The following is a 23,066-nucleotide window of genomic DNA, read 5'->3' as shown; positions in this document are numbered from 1 at the left end:
TTTTCCCCATCCAAAGCTCCTTCTTCCCAGGACCCGCCGGGCAGCCCAGGCCCGCACCCACCTGAGGGCGATGGCAGCCGGAGGGCCGCTTGCCTGCGCCACCGCCTCCTCTCTTCGCCGGCCGGCTTCCAGGCGCCGCCTGGCCGGTACCTCTCCCTGGGGAAAGCCGGGGCGGAGAACGGAGAAAGATCAGGAGAGCGCGGACGCGACCAGCCCCCTTCCCGCCCCCTCATGGCGGCGGAGGGACGGAGGGAGGCGGCCGCCCCGCAGCCCGGCGCTCACCGGCAGCGGCGCTCAACTTTCCGTCCCCGCGGCAGCAGGGCCGGGCCCGCCGCCGCCTTCTCGTAGCCCCTCACCGTCCCCCCGCCCCGCCGCCCACAGCCCACCTCAGAGCGGCGGCGGGCCCGGCCGCTGAGGGGAAGGAGACGGAGGCAGCCGCCGACCCCGTGCGCCGCTTCGTCTCTCCGCCCCGCTCACCTGAGGGATGCCGGCAGCGGCCGGGGGAGGGCAAGAAGGAGGGGAACGCGGGTAAGGGGGAAGCGACAGCCGATGAACGGAAGGCGCCGCAGAGCCCCCGTCCTTGCCGAGGGCCGGCCGGCCGCCCCCCCTCCCCCTGAGCCGGTTACCGAGCGCCGGCGCGGCACCTTTAAGCGCAGAGTCAGGCGGGAGCTGTGGTCCGAGCGCCGCCGCCTGATGGGAAGCGCAACCGCGGATCCCCCCACTCTCCCACACGCACTCCCCGCCGTCCCGGCCGCTCTGCGCGACGCACGCCGGGAGACGTAGTCGCCGCCCGGCCCGGCGCAACACCGGGAGGCGCCGGCCCCCCGGTCGGCGGCGCAGGGAAGGCGACGGGCCCCGGCGGGCGCCCACCTCCGCCCCGCCTTTGCGCCTGGCCCCGCGGCGCGGCCGGCCATAGGCGGGGAGGGCGGGGGCCGATGCGCGCCTGCGCGGGAGGCGGCGCCGGGCGGTGAAGTTGGTGGAAGCGCCGGTGATAAAATGGTAGGTTGTTAGAGTCGGGGGGGGAGGTGGGGAAATTGGGGTGGGGGATGACGACCTTAAACTAGCCCCCAACCACCTGGAGTAGCGAGTCCAGCCCCCCGCACCCTCCCGCCGCTCCGCTCCCTCAGCACCGGTTCCCGCTCCCCTGCTGGGGGTGTGTGGGGGGGATAAGTAGGGGATGGCACTGGGAGGGGGGGGGCCCGCATGGGCCCTGAGGTGAGGTGGGACAAGCTGGGGGGGGGGGCACCCGCACCGTGCGGAGCCGGCCTCCCGCCGCCCGGGTCGGGAATGGGGAAGGTCACCGGGGGCGGCGGGGGGGGAGGGACGGGGCGGGCGGCGCCGCCGCGGGTATTTCGAGCGTCGGCAGCCGGCGCGTCGCGTACCTTTGCCTTTTTTGGGCTTGGGGCTGGCGGGGCAGGTTGCCGGAGCCCCGTGTCCCTCGCTCCCGCCCGCCGGCACCGGGACGGGGTTGTGTGTGGGGGGGAGGCCCTCCCGCCGGCCGACGCCCGGCAGGTGCAGCGGCGGCCGGGCCGCGGGGGCGGCGGGAAAGGTACGCTACGAGCTGGCGTCTCGGAGCTTGGGGCGAGGTACGCCTCCTTGTTTGGGCTCCATCGGTGGGAAGTCGTGGGAGAAAGGCGGCTTCCAAACTTTCACCCCTATAGGGGAGAGTCTATAGGTACCCCTGACCACTGCGTGGGGCATTAGATGCAAACGAACTGCAGGAACTACCATATAGGTTGGCCACTCGAAGTCGTTTCTTATCTCTTATTTCTTCCAACAACTCGGTGTTTCGTTTGGAGCCTAGGAAACGGCCCCTAAAATGCCTTGGCATTAAGTAGACTTAACATGGGTTTGACTTGGGACTTGTTGTCAGAGTCCTCTGTTTCGAAGTGGTCGTCGCCGAGTTTGTTGCTGAAAAGAAGTTTGTGTAGCTGAGGAAGGTCTTAGTGCAGAGAGACTCTCATAATTAGACCTTAATGAAAATTGAGGGGAGGAGTGTTACGCAGACCTTGCAGTCAAAGGATTATTGAGTGTTTTCTCACGAAAACACACTGTTGTTATCTTTTCTGCTCTTTTCCTGCTTTGCGTGTTTCTTCTTGTTTAAGAGGGAAACTTTACATGTTTCTTCTTACGTAAACTGAAAAATCTTGTAGGAAAGACCGAAGTCCTTATCTTGTTTATGTGGTGTGTTTCTTGTCTCGGGACCATCTGTAGTCAAGATGTCACCATCCATATGCATACAAGAGATAACGAGTAAACTGAAAGATGGTCCTGTGTTTACTGCTTACTGCTCATTGAATCAGGATTCAGTTTTCCCCCGTTATTTAAGAGACCAGTAAATTTTCTGTTGTACCTGATGATTTAAGCAGTAGTGAGAAACGGAGACAAATTTGTCAGCTTAATTGTTGGCCTGGAACATGTGCTAAGTATAGTTTAATGAAATTGGAAAGTATTAGAATATAATAAAAACCAAACTTTTAATTTATCTTCCCCTTCTTCCAGTCTCACGTAAAGAATAATGTTGAACTATAGTAATAGCAAATTTGCTACCTATAAAATCCCTGTTCCCACCCCTTGGGTTTTCCAGAAGTTTAGGGATGCTGTGTCGATATGGTTGCTGAAATTAGCTGCCATTAGGAGAAACGTCTTATTGGTTCCTGTTTGCCACTCTAATAGCCGGTTTTGTTGTTTATCGTATTAATAGTATAAACATCTTTTTCAGAGTTAAAGTTTTAGATCACATTTACAGTAACTTTACAGTTTCATTGTAACATTCAGCAAATGTTACATTCTGATGTGTTTGCTTTATCTATTGTCTTTTTGCCTTATGTTGGCAATGATTTTTAAATAAAAGCATGAGAAATGCTTCTGCCTTTTTCAGCTCATCTCTTAATATGAATGAACTTTGCATTGTGCATTGTTGCTAGGAAAACATTAGGAAAACTGCTAGGCACTTTCTCTCCCTGTATGAAGGACTTTTACAGAATCTCAGAATCTATAAGTTGTGCCTTTGTAATTTCTTGTTTGTATAGCCACAAGGCATATTTTCAGAAGATAACCATATTGTTATATGATGAAACTTGTGTTTACTGCTGTTACAGAACAGAAAAACTTTATGCGTATGTGAGCCATAAAGCGGAAATACAAATTTATTACTGCTAAGATATGTGCTGCTAAAAATGTATATATAGATGCTGTCGTTTCAATTTTCAGAAGAAAATGCTGTCTTTTTAACTGCAGAAGAACAAGGCTTTGTCTTCCTGTAATTCTGAAGTGAAGGTTGTCATCAACAAGAAAACTAAAACCTTTTAAAGATAGGCGTTAGTAGTAGAATGCTGAAACAAACTTCTGGATTAGCTTCATTGGCTTTCCTGCTTCTTTTGCATCCCAAAGCATAAGCTTAAATCGTCTCAGAAGGACAAGGTGCGCCAGTTTATGGCATTTACCCAGGCTGGTGAAAGGACTGCTATATACTGCTTGATGCAGAATGAATGGAAACTAGAAGTGGCAACAGACAACTACTTCCAGAATCCAGACTTGTACTACAAAGAATCCATGAAAAATTCAGTAGACAGGAAGAAATTAGAGCAATTGTATAATCGATACAAAGGTAAGGCTTGGGGGTTTTTTGTTGTGGGTTTTGGGTTTTTTTGAATTATTGTGTTTGGCTGGTATTTCTGCTTTTCCCTCTGTCATTCTTAAGGACTTCTAAGGAACGATTGCTAGCTTTTGCTTCTCACTCTGTCTTTGTGGTAGTGACATAAGAATGAAAAAGGTTTTAAATGCTCTTAATGTTCAGTACACAACTTCTGTAGGTATTTCTGTAGAGTTTAAAGTAAATTCACAGTAGGAAATGAAACCTGTCATGAGGAAATAGTGGCAGCTGCATATGGTGGAAAGGAGAGTAAAGCTTATTATGCAACTTACTTGATTTATTGCCAGTGGCTGCTATTAAATATATGTACAATGTACTTTGTGTGGCAAAATAATACATATTATACTATTATTTGGGGGAGTTAATTTTGTTCAAAGATAGTAGTATTTCTAAACATTAAAATAAAAATTGTTTCAGATAACATTACAGCTAGGAAACTGACAGAACAGTCAAATAAGAAAACTCAAAAACTACTTGTAGAAACTGCATCCTTTTATTCTTTGTGCTGGCGTATTACAGCAAAAGTAACATGCATGTTCAGGGAAAACCACAGGGAAGCAGATTAAAGGCAGAGTTGTTCCTTTTCCGTTTATTTTGCAGTATTGTTAAAAAGAACAGATAAAAATAAAAGGAAAAGACAGTCAGGTAAATATAAGAATGTACGTGATCCAGGTAACAGTGCTTTCTGACGTGTGGCCGTCTGACGTGAATGTGTGCATTGTTCCTTACATGTTAGAGCAGAGCGGGCTGTAATCGTTACCAGCCCCTGCTGAGATCCACACACCTCGTGTTTTAAAAAAAATGAGCTCTTCACAATTACTCAACTATGACTTCATGTACTTTTCTAATTGCGGTGTATGGCATGCTTTGTATACACTTTATGCTTTTCTTATTATATTGTTTCCACCTTTTTTTTTGTTACTCTTTACCTAATGTGTTCTATTTCTACTATAGATATATAGACATTCTTTAATATTTTGTTATTATCTGGTAATAAATCCTGTAGGGACAAAGAACTGGCAACACTATAGCATTTCCTTGGGGGGGGCACCGCCCCAGAGAACCACTTTTTAAGTTTGTTTTATATGTATATGTAAATATATAAATAACATATATACATATCTAGATCTTTTGCTTACTCCTTGCATGTCAGTCTTGGAGATTGCTGGGTAAAAATTATATACAAATTTATAGGATGCTATTAATAATATCTAAAATTAACTGAAAACTGCACTGCTTGGCTTTTGTGAAAGAAAGTCTAGTCAGTCTTACATCTGTGTTTTGGTTAGCAGCACACCTTTGCAGTTATAGCACTTTAACACTTACGTGAAGTTGTAAACTTGAGCAAAACCTTCGTAACACTTGAGAGAAAACACTAAAGTTTTGGTTAAGCACTTTTCCTTTTTTCATATGTAGCTTAAACCTGAGTCATTGGCTTTGCAGCAACAAGGAATTCCTTTGTCCTACAGGGCCTATAGAATACTACATACATTGCACTATATTTGAAATCTGAGATGAGAGGTCTTTCATTTTCTGTGCTGTCTTTTTGTTAGTTTTCTTATCTCTTTATCCACCAACTCTGTCAAAACAACAGTTTTGGTTTTGTTTCTAGTTACCTGGATGACGTGAAACATAAGGATGAAACGTATATGGTTGAAAACCATCAAAAATTTTCCACTGATTTCAACACTAGTGCACTTTTTGCCTTTGGTTCTTCAGTTACTCCCCAAATATACAAGAAATGCATTTTACATGTTTTAGAACTAGATCTGGCATACAGTGGAATAGATATGTTTACTTGTTATTCCTGTTCAAAGGTCTCTGAATTATACCATGGGTGCAATTTGTTGTTTAATGGGTCTAAATCTTTGCTAAATTAACTTTTTCTCTGTGTTTTAGCATTTCCTCCACTGTAGTATTGGCTGGAAAAGTGGAAGAGATATTAGTTTAACACACCAAAAAAAATAAAAAAAAAAAAGAGAAAGTTTTCTTTAGGTTTGATTATTTTTTTTTATCAAGTCCTTGGATACAGACTTAATAGCATTGTTGAAAATTTTACTAGTTTAAGGAGCTAGTCTTAAATTTACTCGAAGGATACTTTTCTATATAGCCCAACATGATACTGAAATGTCGTCCTATCAAAAGCTGTGAAAGACAGTTTTGTAGTTTGTAAACTGTCAAGCTTAGAAAACTAAAGATGGTTGGGTATTTGTGTGGGTTTTTTTGGGTTTGGTTTGTTGTTTAGTTTTTGGTTTGGTTTTTTTCCTGTTTGGGTGAGTTTTGTTTCCCCTCCAGTTACTTGAGTTTCCATGCAGGGGGTTCTGTTTGTTTGGGATGTTTTTTTGAGAAGTAATTTTGTTACAGTTACAGAATTGTTACATTGACAACTACCCTGACATAGGTGAAGTGTGGTTCTGAGGTTTGGAAATGTAGTGAACTTAGTACTACTGAAACATAATATTTCCTAAGTTGTATCATTTAGCTTAAGACCCTGTTACGCTAAGGCATTGTTTGAGCAATGTTTTGGTGGTTTCCCTGACGCATAATTAAAAAGCAAAAATGTTTGAGTTAATTGTGGTCTTTAAACGGTTACAGTGGGTTTGCATATATCCCTGTCAGGGAAAAAAAAAAATCTGTGGGCTCATTTGGTAGGGTTTTTTTATTGGGTTTTTTGTTTGTTTTTTGTTTTTCTTTTAAAGTTCAGTACATGCTATATCCAGTAAGCCTCTTGTATGTTTTGATGTGTTTATCAGCCTTACTGTTTTTAGATGTAGTCAGGCATCTGCTCAGTCAATTCAGATCTTTCATAGAGCATTGTGGAGAGAAGACAAAACTATTTCGTTGACATTAGCTGATGAATTTAGGAAGAAGTTGCAAACCAATTTCTAGGGAAGTTTGCAGAATGCTTAATCTATTTACAGATACTCTTCAAGGTACTTCTAAAATTAACTGGATTTCAGGTGAAGACATTTGTGAAGCTTATGAAAAAGCAAAAACCCATGTTATGCAATATAACAAAGCTGTGCAGATGATTATTGACAAAAAATATTTACAAATAATTACAACTATCCTCTCTGTATTTTGAACTGCAGACCCACAAGATGAGAATAAAATTGGTATTGATGGGATTCAACAGTTCTGTGATGATTTAAGCCTGGACCCAGCCAGTATCAGTGTTCTGGTTGTAGCATGGAAGTTCAGGGCAGCTACTCAATGTGAATTCAGCAAAAAGGAATTCGTTGATGGCATGACAGAGTTGGGGTAAGTATCCATTTCTGCATAGTTCAAAATGTAAGGCCTGAGCTCTGCTTCTGTTTGAAACATTTTTAATTGAATTAAGCGTGAAGCTTCAAAAAAAGCTGGTAAGGCTGGTGCCAAGCTTAACAGCTGCTAAATGTCTGTAGTGTCCCATCTTCCTCAAATTGTTGATTTACTCCAAAGCCTTAACAATGACTGCAGTAAGGGTGATGCAGAATAATTCCCACCTGTACAGCAAGAAAGACAGACAGATATGCTGATCTTTTCATATAATTCATATAAACGTATGCATGGTTGTGTTAAGGTTTTGAGTTGGACCATGTGCTGTTAAAAGCTGGAAGTCACGGGAGATGTGTGAAGGGAGAAAAAAAAGTTCAGTCAGTGTTGAAACAGAAAAGAAGTAGGAAAGCAGAAAAGAACCTTCAGTTCTTTCTCTTTACCTTATCACCACCAAATGCAACTTTTTACCAGTTTTACAAACCATACTTTTATTGCCTTGTATACTGGATACTTCATTTCTACAGAATATCTATAAGAATTTGAAATAAAGATGAGGGGTTTGGTACTAGAAAAGATTAGTTAGTCTGGCTGTGATGCTGTGATGTAACTGATTTTTTTAATTTTTTTTTCTTCCTGGATTATGGAGCTGTTCTGAATAATAGAGTTTGAGATTAAACTGCCTCTGTTTAGCAATAAAGTCAAAGTGTTTATCGCCATAAAATAATATTTTGTGTTTAACTTTTACTTGGAAGAGATGCAGTATTTCTAATACAGAGAGGTGTAAAAAAAAATTTTTTTTTAACAGATTGCATTAGATAAGTGGAGAATTGCAGTTTATTGCTTGTGCATATTTTTTTCTGGCTAAATAATTCCATTTGATCTCAGAATGGCGCCTTATCAATACCTTTCTGCAATAAAGTCATAGAATCATAGACTCTTCATGGTTGGAAAGGACCTTTGAGATCATTGAGTCCAACCAAACAACCTACAATCTCTGCCACTAGAGCATGCCCTGAACTGCCAAATCTAGACATTTCGTAAATACCTGTAGGGATGGTGACTCAACCACCTCCCTGGGCAGGCTGTTCCAGTGCCTGACCACTCTGTCAGTAAAGTAATTCTTCCTAATATCTAATCTAAACCTCCCCTGCCGCAGCTTCAGACCATTTCCTCTGGTCCTGTCATTATTCGCCTGGGAGAAGAGGCCAACACCCACCTCTCTCCAGCCTCCTTTCAGGGAGTTGTAGAGGGCAATGAGGTCTCCCCTCAGCCTCCTCTTCTCCAAGCTAAACATGCCCAGCTCCCTCAGCCTCTCCTCATATGACCTGGTCTCCAGACCCCTCACCAGCCTGGTAGCTCTCCTCTGGACACGCTCCAGCGCTTCAATGTCCCTCTTGTACAGAGGGGCCCAGAACTGAACACAGCACTCGAGGTGAGGCCTCACCAGTGCCGAGTACAGAGGCACGATCACTCCCCTGCTCCTGCTGGCCACGCTGTTCCTGATACAAGCCAGAATGCTGTTGGCCCTCTTGTCCACCTGGGCACACTGCTGCCTCATGTTAAGCTGGCCGTCCACCAGCACCCCCAGGTCCTTTGCTGCTGGGCAGCTTTCCAGCAGCTCTTCCCCAAGCCTGTAGCGTTGCTTGGGGTTGTTGTGACCAAAACGCAGGACCCGGCACTTGGCCTTATTAAACCTCATACGGTTGGCCTTGGCCCATTGATCCAGCCTGTCCAGGTCCCTCTGTAGAGCCTTGCTACCCTCAAGCAGATCAATGCTCCCACCTAGTTTGGTGTCATCTGCAAACTTACTGAGGGTGCACTCAATCCCCTCATCCAGATCATTGATAAAGATATTAAACAAAACTGGCCCCAAAACTGAGCCCTGAGGGACACCACTGGTGACCGGCTGCCAAGAGGATTTCACCCCATTAATCACAACTCTCTGGGCACGGCCATCCAGCCAGTTTTTAACCCAGCAAAGAGTACTCTTGTCTATGCCATGATTCGCCAGCTTCTCCAGGAGAATGCTGTGGGGGATGGTGTCAAAGGCCTTACCAAAGTCCAGATAGACAACAGCCTTCCTCGCATCCAGAAGGTGGGTCACATGGTCATAGAAAGAGATCAGGTTGGTTAAGCAGGACCTCCCCTTCCTAAACCCATGCTGGCTGGCCCCGATCCCTTGGCTGCCCTGAACTTGCCGTGAGAGCTCGCTCAAGATGATCCTCTCCATGATCTTTCCCGGTACCGAGGTTAGGCTGACAGGCCTGTAGTTTCCCAGATCCTCCTTCCGACCCTTCTTGTAGATGGGCGTCACGCTAGCCACCCTCCAGTCATCAACTCCAGTCATAGACTGACTTCTAGCAAAGGTGGTGGTTGTTTCTTGAGCAGGGATCCTAGCAGTCCGTTGTGGCTGACCTCATTGGTTACTGACTTCTTTCTAAGCCTTTCTTTTTAGGTAAGGGTGTTCATAAATTGTGATGATATAACTTCTGATGTCATGTGAAGTCTACTGCTTTATTTTGTCCCTGTGGGTAGAGACTGTTTTCCAGCCAATCAACAGCAATCAAGTGCTCATGCTGCTATATTAAAGGCTGTCAGCATTATTTGATATAACTGATTAAAAAGGTTTTTGCTTAAGCCACCAAGCTTCTGGCTTGGATTTTGTTTTGTAACTTTATTGTCACATTGCTCCTATGTCCTCATGACTGTCTCTGATGCAGTTCCACAGAGGTCTGTGATTTTGATCTCTTTCTGCTCAACACAGTGCTCTTCGGAGCATAATGTAGTCATACCTGCTTGCCACCGGTATGCTGCTTATTAAGAATTTGGAATTATTTTGTTACATACCGGAGGAGCAGCGTCTGTGGTTTTTAGCATTGAACATAGGTGAAGATTTGAATGAAAAGAAGCTCCCTGAGGCTTACGTTCATATAGCACCTTAGGATACATATGGGAAAATATGATATTTGTCCCTATTGTTAACTAGATCAAGTCCCCATGAAACTGAAGTTCTTACTTGAAGACTCTTGGCAGAATTCTTTATCTTCTCCACCAGGTACTGCAGGAGGCCAGAAAGGTACTTATTTTTATCTGTACCGTGCAAGACAGTTAAAACTGCATCTGCATTTTATGGATTTTGCTGTAGTTGTCCATCCTTTAATAAAATTATTCTTGAATCTTTAGAATAAATACAAATACTTGGCTACTGAGAGCTTTGAAATGCAAGATGGTAATTATGATAGCTACTTCTTTGAACCCTATTTCCTTCTCTTTGAGTTTCTAGGGGCAATTCAAAATATTGGTAATATCCCGTAAACCTTGAATGTTCGTATGATTCCTTGGTGTGGAGGAAGCCCTTTTACTTTTAGAATTGCATTTTGTCAGCTCAGGTGCTTTCAGTGAAAGTGCTCCAGTCTTGTGTTATTAAGAGGTGTGTTTCTGTTAGAATCTCAGTAACTTGATTCCATCTTACCTTACCTATGCCAGGCTGTTAAATGGTTTATCTGCCTTCAAGCTATTGTCAAACGCTCATCTTTTTCCCAGGTTTTATCTGCAAGTGTTCTATGGTGGGCGGAGGATGACTGCAAATCATAGTTCATTTTGTTGGAAAGTCCTCTAATATTAAGGTTAACTGTAAACATAGTATGCAGCCCTTCATTTAGGTAGAGCAGGGAAAAAGTAATGTCTGTCTAGATTAAAGCAAAAACCCACACACTTGTGTTACAATAGCTATAAAAGGGGAAAGGATAGCAGATTCCAGTGAGGTCTATATGTTTTTTAAGAACATAATAACATCTATTGTTTGAGTTCATAAAATTGTGAAGGGACTGAGAAAAAAAAAACCACTGAATCCTGTTGCATACTTAATGGATGCCTATATATAATGTTCCACTTAAAATCACTTAGTAAAGGCATATGAGTGTTTATATTTTTAAAAATGCTATCCAGACAGATACTCTATTTTTATCTTTACTACTCTTTTATTTTGCTATCAAACTAAACCTTAAAAAATTTAAAAAAAAAAAAAAGAGAAGAAAAAAAAGGTAAAAAGAAATCTTAAATGTTTACAAATAATGTAACCTCTTTTGAACAGGTGTGACACCACAGAAAAACTAAAAGCTCTATTGCCAAGACTGGAACAAGAGCTAAAGGATCCAACAAAGTTCAAAGATTTTTATCAGTTTACTTTTAACTTTGCTAAAAACCCTGGACAAAAAGGTTTAGGTAAGTAGACAAAAAAAATTGGGAAAATAACTATAGACAGTGAAGTCAATTCCAAATACTTACAATAGCACAATTTTCTGGTTGATGATTGTATAGTAAATTCATTATTGATTTTTTTCACTGACTTCTGGTTCCCACCATCTTTCAATTAATCTCTTCTTCAATGTCCCCTTGGTACCGGTAATTTAATGAGGTTTTTTGCTAGTATTGACATTCTCTCTCCTCTTGTCAAAGGAAGTTCCTGCAGTTCTTAGAGACCTGTCATAATTTACTTTTTTTTTAAAGGCTGATGTAGTGAACTCCTAGTGTTTTCCATTTTGTTCAGAAAAGAACTGAAACAAGATATCCATATCAGCTTAAAAAAGAGGGAGAAAACTCTGGGCAAAAGTTATTGTTCTTCTAAGAATTTTTAGTTTTAGTTCACAGTTTTCATGTAAAGTTTAGAAAAAGAGGATTATGGACCTGGTTCAAAGCTAGTGAATAGTATAGGCATACTGTTTATAAAGTATTAAATTATTATTCTCTATAAAGTTTGAGATTGTCCCAATCCATGCCTTGTATTGCTGGAGTAAAATCGATATATTATTTAAATTCCAATGTTTTATTCTCTTCAAATCAGAAATATCTATAGTTTGTGAATAGTTGAAGAAATTGGAAGATGAAATCTGATATCGTTTCAAATTTATGTCCACTTTCAAAAGACACTGTGTAGGAAGGAATTAGACTCTTTTGTGTGTAGAATAGCACCGTACCATCATCACTGTTCTTTTTGTGCTATGGGTAGAGGAAGTGGTTTGGGTTTTGTTTTTGTTTTTTTTTTAGCATAGCCACTTTAACTCTGTGTCTATGTTACTTGGCAAGCACACTAATAAATACTGTTTTTTCAAAAACTCGCGGAAGAGGAGTGAGATGGAGGAGGAGAATATTGATTTAGACCTTCCCCACCTGAGGTGTCTGTTCCACATTCTTCCTTCGGAATTACTTTGAATAGTATCTCTTGTCTTTCCTGGTGTCTTTTTTTTATTTTTTTTTTTTTATTTTTCTTTTTTGAACTGTGGGCAACTTTTAGCCAGTTTCCATTTTTCTTTATTTTTTGCAGCAATTTCATTTTTCATTACACATATCACACTTTCATGGGTCACATGCCACCCTTCCAGACACAAAAATGAAATAGTCTTGTAGTGGTTCTGTGAGGCTGGCTGGAGTTCAAGTCCCTTAGCTAGTTGTTCATTTTCTTGCTTCTCTTCATTAAAAAGCGTAGAACTTTCAGATTGTGGAAAAGGTAAGTCAGTTACAGCTGAGGTTGGAATTTATGGGATACCTAAAGAAATATTATAAATAGCTTCCTGTTTTAATTGGATCAGTTCCAACGTGAAACTCATGTACTTGGGAAATATGTCTCAAAAGCTTTTCACCTAAGCCTGTACAAAGAGAGGAGGAGCGAAGGCAACCTAACCCAGATTATGGAACTGAATGTACTGTTTATTTGACATGAGAGGAAAAAGGAAACATACTTGTTTTCCATTACTTCTGCTTGTTTGGTATGGAGGCCTCTTCATTTGTAAGTCTGTCTTCTCTGTTGTGTAAGAATGGTACTTTTTGGCAATAAAACCTAAGTGCCTTCTTGCACTAAGAGTTGAATTATTAGCGGGAAAAGGTAAAATGTGCAAAAATTAAAGTCAAGCTTAAAATAAACCTTGGGAAGAGTTGATTGGATCTGTTGCTGATTTCAGTCTTCAGGAATCTTAATAATTCTGGTAATACTTACTGTTTCTTAATTTCAAGTAGTGCCTAGTTCTTAAATGGCAGTATTTTGGTGACATTTTTTGTCAGACGTTTTCTGGTTTTGGTAACATGATTCTAGATATTGAATTAAACATAAACAGGTGCTACTGCTCTTATTTCAATGGAGGTACACCATGTTTCTGTCTAGTGTCAACTTGGATCACTGTAGGTTGAGCAGAAGGAGAGTGCTGAGCAAGCATATTGACTAATATGATGGTTTTGAGTGATCGAGGTCAGTGATAGCTTATCCAAATAAAACGTAACACTGTATAGGTTTGGAGTTGGAATCTTTTCTGGTAATGCTGTTATATTCAGTAGAGCAGAGAGATGGAGGGGGGAAAAATAAGTTTACAGGTTGGCGTTTACAACTTACTGCTTCCTGCTGTGATTGTTCTAAGAGTTATGTTTGTTCTTTCAGCAAAAAGGTGTTCAGCAAGGGAAAAAATTGAGTCAGTTACCTTACAGGAGGGTCTGTATGACCTGAGAATTCCAGTTGTTTCAGCTTCATTTAATACGTTTAGGTGCTTTTTCATTTTGCATCCTCTTCTCTGTATACACTATGTATTTTCTCCTAGAATAACAAACTGTCCATCTTCCCTCCCTCTCTCCAGGGACTAATGTAGAGGTGTTTGCTGTTTGTGTCCCAATGACTGTGTGCCCGATTGTCAAGGAGATGCGGGAATTTGCCTCATCCATGTACAAAGTCTGTTTCTCTTCCAAACAAAGTTTGGAGCCTTGGCTCAGGATGCTCTTATGAAGTCAGTCCAGATAGTTAAACAGAATGTACAATTAGATTTTTTTACTGAATGAGCTGGTATAAATCTCTGCCTAACTCTGTCTGGGTCATCTTAAGGTGTTGACCTCCCCTTCTTCCCCATATGCACGTTAGATACGCAGTGCTACCTAAGTACAGGATGCTGCTAAGCCACTGTCCTAGCTGCTTGCCTTAAAATGTTTCTGGTGACATGCTCCTGTGATAGTGCTTGCCTACTCATTCCCATATGTTCACATTTGAATTATGATTTGAAGACTAAGAGGTCAGTAAGTTTATGGAAAATAGGGATAAAAGTGAATGGTTTTAATTAACGAAGTGGAAATAATCAAAGGAATTACTTCCTGACTTTCAATTACAAAATATTTTAATGTGATTTTTCTGGGGGATGAAGTATCCAATGCTTCCTTTTATTATACTCAGAGCTTAAATCACCAAGTCTGGTAGCTGTTGCACTCATCGTTTAGGGAATAGGTCTGTAGACTAAAAGAATATTGCTCGATTCTCAGGTATACACATGACCCATGAATACACCTATTTGAAAACTAAGCAAATTTGACATAGTGCCAGTGACAAATGGGAAATTCTTACTCTTAGCAAATTGTTAATAAAAACTTTTTATAAAAGAAGACACAATTAAAATAGTCGTTCTGTTGGATCCTTCAGGCTAAGTGCTAACGCATTTTTTTTAAACAGAAATAAAATGTGAGACTAGAGCTCACCAGTAAAATGTCTGTTTTAGGCAAAGACAACTCATTTGTGCTGTTATTTTTCATGTTTATTATCTTACCATGTTGAAACTGTAAGAAATTACTGAAATATCTCTAAAATATCCAAACACCAATGCTATGGTTAGGAGTCATGTTCATTGCTCTATCAGCATTTTAATATGTTTCTGATTACTTTTTTTTTTAAAAAAATCTATTTCTGCTGTTTGAAGAAGTGATAAGCAGCAGTTATTACTTTATTTTTTGCCGCATCTTCCCTGAAGAACATCAGGAAATACAGTGATTCATGGGTTCCTTTTTAATATGCCAGATGGTGTTTCAATTTAAAAGATAGAGAAACACTTATATAGTGTATTCCCTTGTGCCAGACAGGATCAATGTCTACTAAAACCATTCCTCACAGATGTTTTTCTAACCAAGTGTTCAGTGGTATGCTAGCAATGTATACTAAATTGCCTTTTCAGTTTCGGTATTTATCAGCAAGATTTGAGATCTGATTGGCAGTGGCCCTCTAGCTGAAAAAATTTGGGAGCCACTGCCTTCATATAATATAATCTTAAATTTCTGATGGCGGGTGTCATACATCTATGTCTGTGCTTGCTCAAACCTATTGTTAGATTTATTTTTTTTCCCTAGCGTGTAACTTAAATCTCTGTTCCTGAATTCTTCTGTTCAATACTTGCCTGTCCAGAGTAAGTATGTAGAATGCATGTTTCCTTAGAGATAGTAACAACTTTTTACATATTTGGCAACTAGTGTGCATCTTCTCTTAGTCTCTAGACTGCGTAAAACCAACTGCCGTGTTAAATTTTATCTTCCAACTCTCTGATACTGCAATTGTATCTTTGAACTCTCTTTTCCTTTGCAATCCAATTGATCTATCTTTCTTTTCTTTAGTAGTGCCCAAACAAGCTGGATATCTTCCAGGCACCGTAGGTGTTTTGCTCCTTGTTTTACATCCCGTTACTAAGTTCGCTTATACTTACAGCACTGATACTATTTGCAGTTTGTGATCTATTATATTATGGGGTTTCTTCAGAACTGCAATGCACCCAGTTAATTCTGATCTTGTATTTCTGTGGTCAGTTATTCCCACTTAGCTATGTGACTTTGCACTTCTTAATGAAATCTTTCTTATTTACTTCCAAATGGTTTACCAGTTTGTGCAAATAATTTCGAATTCTAATCCTGTCCTCTACCATGCTAAACTTTTTTCAGGCTTTGTGTAAGTTGCAGATTTAATAAAAATTTTCTTTGTTGTGTCATCTGCGTTACTTCAGTATTGGTCAGCGTTAGATACAGGACTGACTCCCACGGGTGAGTTACCTTCTCCCAATTTGGCAGAGAACCACTGAGGTTCTTCTAGAACCTCCTTTGACCTCTGTGAAGTCTCAAAGATGGTAGGTAGCAGTTTGAGGTTTCTTCAGCATACTGAGATGAATTTCACCGTGTCTAGCTTCACTTTGGGCACCAGTGCTTTCAGACTGAATTTCTAAAAGTCATTTCTGAAATTACTGTCAGTTTTCATTGAACATTTTTGCCTGCAGCATCTCTTGAAAAAAAATCTCTGTGTATCCCAAACATTTATTTTTCAGGAGTTATCAGCAGGATGCATAATATCTTTTCTTACACCAGATGCTATTTGTATGGGAGGGAGTAGGAAGGCACAGAAGCACTTTTTAGAAGTTTTTTTGGTGATAGAAGAATTTTGGTGATACTCGACACAGTCTTCTTCACTGTGCAATGGATTTTGCTCCAGGAAAGCAGTCCTGGGAGGAGGTGTGTGTGTGCAGTTTTGTGTTTGATTTATTTTTAGAACAGCCTGTCTTCCATTGCTTTGTAATTTCTTCTTATTCTACAGTTCCCTTCAAAACCAATGCAAGAAATTCTGCCCTTACGTAATTAGATGGGAAGAATCCTCTCCAATAAATTAAGTTGCATCTATTCTGTCGTTCCCCAAAATAGGTACAGAGTTCAGTACAATACTCATTCCTAGAAATAGGACCACCTTTTATAGGAGTCTCTTTTCCACAGTTCATGTGGTGATACTAGGGATTTTTTTATTTATCTTTACATCTGCAGGACTTCTGTCTCTATAGTCTCATCCAAATTGAATGTTTCCATTTACTTGTATTAGCTTAATATCGTCAAGTAGTATGCTTCAGTCTGGACACGTGCTGGTTAAAGACGTAAAAGTAGTACCAGTCCCCCTAGGTGATGCCTTGTGTAAGTACTGAGATGCAGGAGGCAAAAGCGTATTGCGTAAGATCTACCATGATTTTCTTTGAGCAGAAGATGATGTTCTGATTAATGTTACTCAGGACTCAACTGTCAAATGTCTTTCAAATACCTCTAAATAGATTTGATTACTATCTTAGAAGATGATGTAAAAAAAAAATAAAATATAACTGTTAAGACTACTGCTCCCTGTGGTGGACAGAATTCAAGAAAAAAAATAAATAGCAAGCTTTCAACAGAGCAGTGACATCTCAATGGTTGCATATTGGACCTGGGAGGCATAATATTTAGTTATGTTAAACTTCATCTGAGTGTGTTGTATATATTTTGAGATAATGTAAAAAATGTAGTTTTGCAGGTCTGGTTTGCCAGGAGACTTTTACAAAGAATTATTCTGGATAACTGTGATTCCGTCTGTTTAATCTGTGCTTTCATGTTCTCACTATTATATTTAGTACAATAAATCTTTTACTTTTTGCGTGGTGCAGATTTGGAGAGGTTTATCTCACTTTTCTGCTCCCAAGTTTTAGCTTTTTGTATTGCAGTCCAAGTGAAATTTTGCATCCTAGCTCTTGGTTGATAGGTGTACTAAAGAATAGGATTTACAGATCTTTTGTCATGTTGTATACAGAGCAGTTCAGATTTCTAAGGACACCGTTCAAGCTCAAAACAAGGCCTTAGCTCCATCTATCTATCTTTTTTTTTTCCTCTTTTTTTTTTTTTTTTTTTTTTAACGTGATACTTACTGTGAGTCTCTGATTGGATCTCCCTTTGAGCCCCAGCAAGACATGTTCAGGAGATTCCTCGTGCTCAGGAGTTTACTACAGTTTGTTTCAGCACAGTGGAGGAACTTAATGCATTCTTTCATGCTCTTCAACTTCCAACATGGAAACAAAAAGATTTGATCCTTCATCACTCCTTTGTGGTCCCTTCGCCTGCTTGCTGGCTCAAAAGGTTGTGCTTCCTTCTCTCTGCCAGTTTCCTGGGATCAAGCAAGAGATGATACATGAGGAGGGCATTCAGACTTGAATGAAATATTACCTCAAGACCAGAAGAATGACTATCTTTGCATCCGGTATGTGGACTTCAAGGAGGTTGCATCTTCTATGAGCAGATGAGTATAATGTGCTCTTTTTCATTGAAGCAACATCAACTTTGGCTTTCATCATAGCAGTGTCTCAAGATTCTTTGAAGAGACACTTAGACATTAGGGAAGGATGTCTTCTTTTTTTTTTTTTTTTCCTCCCCCCACATTAACTAGTTATCAAAATTTCCGCCATTTTCAATGAAGAATTAGATTGATCCATTTGTAGGATGTTTGTAGGAGCGAGTGGATGGAAGAAGTTGAGGGAGTTTAATAAATAAATTTCGTGTTTATTTTGGAAGAGGTCTGTGAATGCTGTATTTTAGGTGTTTCAATGGCCTTGGTCTGTGCATATGATCCTTGCTCTGTTTTTGTTCACATTTGTCTTTCTGAAAATGCCATCAATTTGAGAAGCTTAGTATAGAACAGGGTGCTCTGATCAAAAAAAGTAGCAGCTCTGATCAATAGTGGCAGCAAAGGTGTGCCATAGCTGCCAGTTCTAGTAATGCCTCATTGATTCTTTTACTCATGTTTGGCTCTTATTTGGGAAATATATATCTAGTCATCTGTTGTACTTTCTCTGAGATTTGTAGTGATGGGGGGATTTTGAAACTGGCTACAATCAGGTTCATTTCATTAGGCTGCACTCAAATTGACGTTTAGATAGCTATCTTCTTCTAAGCCTAGCTCACATTCAGAAGCAGTTTAGCTGCTTTTGTGCAGTTGATACACAAGATAAAAAACATGAAAGGTTCTGAGTGGAATCAGCCTGCCTCGGCATGGTGGATGCTGAGATAGAGTTAATAAGCACGGTCAGACCCTGCCCGATTCCTGCAGAGCTCTTCTGAAATCCACATGCTGCGCTTTACCACTATTCCCTCTCCACCACAGGGAATGTTCTGTCCTCTAACACTCTGTCTTGTACGTCCCCTAACGTAGAGCACTGGGAAGCTCTTTGCTTACGGCTTTGCAGGGATGAATGGATCCAACTCAGCTGGATCCTGAGTGTAGCCACTTCCAGTATTTGTATTGTACCCCTTATCTGTTTTTCCCGTTCTCTCTTCCTTCTGTGGGGGAGCTCTTAATTGGAGATAAGGGCTATTTTGCTCTAAACTCTTGGCAATTTGGTGAAGGGTTTTTAGGTTGAATCCTGATGGTATTTTCTTGTTGTTTTGCTGTATGGATTTTATTTGTTTGTAGAAGAAGAAAACGTTCTGATTAGGAAAGAAACTAATTCTTGTGTCCATGTTCTTAGTAATTTGGAGGCCAGAGAAGACTGTTAAAATCATTCAGAGAGGAGGAAACAAGAAATCAAGTAACTCACTGAATCTTGCAAGTATTCATTTGATGTTTGTTGGTCAGGTGGTGTGATAGTCCAGTTGTTGGGGTAGATTGATGCCAGTTGCCACTGTTCCCACATCTGCACCAGCTTTGGCACAGTGTCCAGGAATTTTATTGAAACAAAATAATTTTGTGCAATGTAGTTTTTGTTTTAGCTTTGCAGAAGTATGATATTTTGTCTGTGATCACAGTGAGAAAACAAGAGGAAAGCGATCAGAGAATATCAACCAAATGATACTACAGGTCAGATTATGTGACTGTAGAGAAAACAGTTCAGTCTCTTACAGAGGCTAAATATATTTTTACAAGGCAATTGAATGATAAAATAGATTTCTGTGTCTTGCACCTGTCCAGATTAATTTTTTATGCAGTGTTGGGAACCGGAGAGTTTGTTGGCTGCTCTTTTGTTTTCAAAGCTGTAGAGTAAGTTTTGGTTAAAGCATTGGGAAAAGAACGCCTCAAACAAAGGGATGCTTGGCTCTGAAATTTTAATTTCCAAATTTTTTTTTTTTTTCGTCCTTATTAACTGGTCTAATAAAAGTAACTTTTTTCCTCCTACAAGCTTTGTTACATTCTTTACTAATTTGTTGGTTTGTGTCTGTAGATGGACTGGGTAGGCTGATGCCTCCTGTTATTTTGAAAAAAATAAAAATAAAAAATGTTACCGATGTAGTTTGAGAGAGTATTCTTTGAATAGAACTCATTGGTGATGCCCAAGGTCTCTCATAGAGATGACATGTAAAGTAGCAAAGCTTTACAATGTTGATAAGAAGATTAAACAGCGATAAAGAAAGAAAAAGACAATACTGGGACAATCGGTTAATCTCAAAAGATGAAATTAAAATCCTTTTTTTTTTTTTTTTTCAAGCTGTAAAACGTGATAGACTCTACCATCATAATGTACAGAACCTAGTTAATATGCTAATTAGGGATTGTGAGGGCAACAGTGGCTAATACTAAAATAGTCTTAGAAATAACTTAAAGATTTTAAAATGCCATTAGGAGGCCAGTGTAATGCCTTTAGTCTTTGTTGTGTGGTGGGTTTTTTTTCTTCTAAGTTATATTAGTAATTTAGGTGAATTTTAATATTCTGACAGCTTCAAACATGGCTGCATGAATCGGCTCTGTTGGTAGGGCACTCTGAGAGCTGGAAAGCTCCATTTGGCAGAGGATGACACAAGTGAGTGCTGCAGTCCCAGAGTGCTGTTTTGGCACAGCAGGTCTAAATGAACTTCATTTCATGTTCCTCATAAATCCTACTCTCCAGCCAATTCCTTGCTATCTGTTGATTTATCTTTCTGTTTTCTCTCTTCCCTTGATTACTTGTGTGCAATGACTTCATTGCCCTTGACCAAAAGCATAGCAAAGGGATGAGGAACTTAATTTATGTTTGGGTTTTTTTTTTTTAAATTCATGCAAGAATCTAATAATGAATTTATTTTTTTTTGCTAACAAGATAAGCATTTGATCAAATCTTGAAAGCAGACACAGGCTGTCTAACTGATAATGTATTTCTCCTTCTGCATTAATTGTGCTGATTTCTTATCACTTTAAGCTTTCTGTTCAATCAGGGTAGAAGAGGCTGAGGGCTTTTTTTTAAAACAATTTTAGAATGAGGCATTAATGTTTTAGAATAGATAATACTGCATGCAAAATGCTTTACTTATTGTGAAAAGCTGATTGTTTAAATAATTCAAAAGTGTAAAGAACTTTTAAAACATAGTAAAGCAAGTTTACTATAATAAATGTTATTTAGCAAAATAATGTTTAAAATAATGAAAACATTATTTTATTAACCTTTTCTGTCTTCTTGAACTTTTTTCTTAGATATTGTATATATTTTTAAAATTTTCTTAGTAATTTTAGCTTCAATAATTTTGTAATGGTAACTGGTATTGCTTTTAGGTGACTCAATTCTTAGGGTTTTGCTACAGAAAGCTTTATAGATGCAGTATGCAGCCACAAGTAGACTAGGTATCCAGAAAGCGGAATATCTGGGTATTGAAGCTTTGTTTCAGTGTACTCAAAATCTTTGAACTGTAAAGGCGTTGTACTGAGGGGGGGGCTGTAGACATGAAACACTCGCTGGGTATTGACACTGAAAATGTTTTGCGTTGAAAGGAAAGCTCAAACTGTTGTATAATGTATGATATGGTATTTTTATTATGTTCTTTAAACATCAACCATTTAGCAATTTTATATTTTGGATATGAGCATGGATGTTTGCAATGGAGTCTCTTCTAAACTGGTCCTTGCTTAGGCATGAGTTTTCAGAGATTGATGCATCTGTCTTTTCCTTTCCATTTATAAAACTTGCATCATTGGTCTATAATGTGGGAAGCATATTTTTTGGAACAAAACCAGCATATTTATATGATTGTTGTTTGATTTAATGATGTCTTCATATCTATGCAACATTGAAATAGGTATTCCCAAGATTGCTTAAGAAATCCATGCCTTGCCAAAGCATCTTCCTGTGAGGATGCAGAATGCAGAATTCCAATGGCGTAAGGCCTCTTTTTCTAAGTATCTCTTATGCTGCACTACTTCTAGCAGATACACAACCTTCACAACATTGCTGTTTATTGATACTACTATCAGCATCCTAATGTAGAACTGGAACTCGGTGTGACTAGGTCTTCCCTTTAAAGAAGAAAAATCCTCTTTTCTGTCCTGCATTGCTAAGTTTTTCAACCTAGGTAGGGAATTGTCTTCAAACAAAAGTGTAGCCGTATCCCCTGAGAATGTAGCCCACCTGAAGGCCTAGTTTTCTCAAGTACTTTAAGACTGTATAAACTAGCACCACTACCAAAAGAGGTAGTCCCATCTAGTTGTTTTGTTCAAATATCTTTGTGTTAGTTCATGGGTTTGTGTGATTGCAGTGAACCAGATGAGGAAGATTTACTTTTTTGTTTTTCCCTTGAGCTAGTTTTAACCAAGATCAGGACTTCCCTCCGTGTGCTTAACGGGGAGAGCAGCTCTAGGGTGGACTGGTTTCAGCCACTACTGAGCGGCATCCTCAGCAGGATATGCTTTTGTTGTACATTATAGCAAATAATTCCTGGATCTGCGTGGGGGAGAATCCAATTGCACACACATGTAATGTATCCCTCAAGTATCAACTTAATTAAGACCGTATTTCATGTGCATTCTGTCAAATACAATTTTGCAATAATCAAGTTCGTCTTAACATAATACTAAATTTGTCACACACCCAAATAAACCAAGGAATTGTGTCCTCCCCTTTTAGATTTTTTTTTTTTTTTGTAGTACCTTTAACCATCTTTGTTTCCTTGCCTGTACCTTTTTCCTTTTTCCAGGGAATATTTCATCAGAAGTATAAAAACTCTTCTTCTGTTGAAGTGCTTTTTTCTTCAAAGTGCATTTTGCTTAATGTTGTCACATGATAGATTTGCAAGGTTGGCTTGGAAAGGTTGAATCTTCATCATGAAGCCTGAGTGAATGGGATCAAAGTCAGTCACTTCATCGTGAAGTTTAGGAACCCTTAAGATTATTCAAGTTTCTCCCTTCCTATTTCTTTTGCTTTTCATTTGGGATAACAGATATGAATACTTAATCTGCATATCTAAACAGCGAGTAAATGCTATTACTGTTCTCTTCTTATTTTCTGTGAAAAGTGAGCATGGTGGCAAAGACGGGAAGGACTGAAAGAAGATTATTAGGGGATGAAGCAAGTTCTGTACTGACAAGTGCTCTGATCATGATAGAACAAACTCAGGCAGCCCTGTCTATGGAGCTGGGTACACGCGTACTTCGTTTCTTTACATCTTAACTATTGCACTTTGGCTGAGCCCCAGCCCTCTATGCTACAGGCTCTAGGGAACTGGCTATGTTAAAATCTGGAATTTTTTCGTATTTTGTTTATACTTACTTTACACTGAAAGCACAAACTGAAACCTTTTTGTGGTTTAAGAAAGGCCGTGCTTTATTTCGTGGTTGCACAGCAGTACGCATACATTG

General features: G+C 40.1%; 2 protein-coding genes across 12 annotated transcripts in view; one reads left to right on the top strand and one right to left on the bottom strand.

The window, feature by feature from the left end:
- Positions 1–792, bottom strand: part of TMCO3 (transmembrane and coiled-coil domains 3) — a 35,482-nt gene extending 34,690 nt beyond the window's left edge. For all 6 annotated transcript variants that reach the window (XR_008463799.1, XR_008463823.1, XR_008463821.1 and 3 more), the window contains exons 1-2: positions 478–792; positions 62–156 (exon numbers count right to left, since the gene is read on the bottom strand). The gene's annotated coding sequence lies outside the window, so the exon portion shown is untranslated. The remainder of the gene's footprint in view (positions 1–61; positions 157–477) is intronic.
- A 49-nt stretch (positions 793–841) lies between these two features.
- Positions 842–23,066, top strand: part of DCUN1D2 (defective in cullin neddylation 1 domain containing 2) — a 30,301-nt gene continuing 8,076 nt past the window's right edge. Inside the window, exons 1-7 of one of the 6 annotated variants that reach the window (XM_054186335.1) lie at positions 861–999; positions 3,394–3,610; positions 4,256–4,300; positions 6,748–6,916; positions 11,007–11,137; positions 19,000–19,076; positions 20,183–20,781. In XM_054186335.1, the coding sequence (XP_054042310.1) occupies positions 997–999; positions 3,394–3,610; positions 4,256–4,300; positions 6,748–6,916; positions 11,007–11,137; positions 19,000–19,076; positions 20,183–20,260 (720 nt within the window). In that variant the 5' untranslated portion in view covers positions 861–996 and the 3' untranslated portion in view covers positions 20,261–20,781. Of the gene's footprint in view, positions 1,000–1,392; positions 1,550–3,213; positions 3,611–4,255; positions 4,301–6,747; positions 6,917–11,006; positions 11,138–18,999; positions 19,077–20,182; positions 20,782–23,066 lie in introns of those variants that run through there. The other 5 variants (XM_054185990.1, XM_054186160.1, XM_054186082.1 and 2 more) reach the window with 5 other exon arrangements.

The sequence above is a fragment of the Rissa tridactyla genome, chromosome 1, assembly GCF_028500815.1.
Source record: "Rissa tridactyla isolate bRisTri1 chromosome 1, bRisTri1.patW.cur.20221130, whole genome shotgun sequence".
Lineage (NCBI taxonomy): Eukaryota > Metazoa > Chordata > Aves > Charadriiformes > Laridae > Rissa > Rissa tridactyla.
The sequence above is the reverse complement of the archived record's forward strand: the minus strand, read 5'-3'. Positions and strand labels throughout refer to the sequence as shown.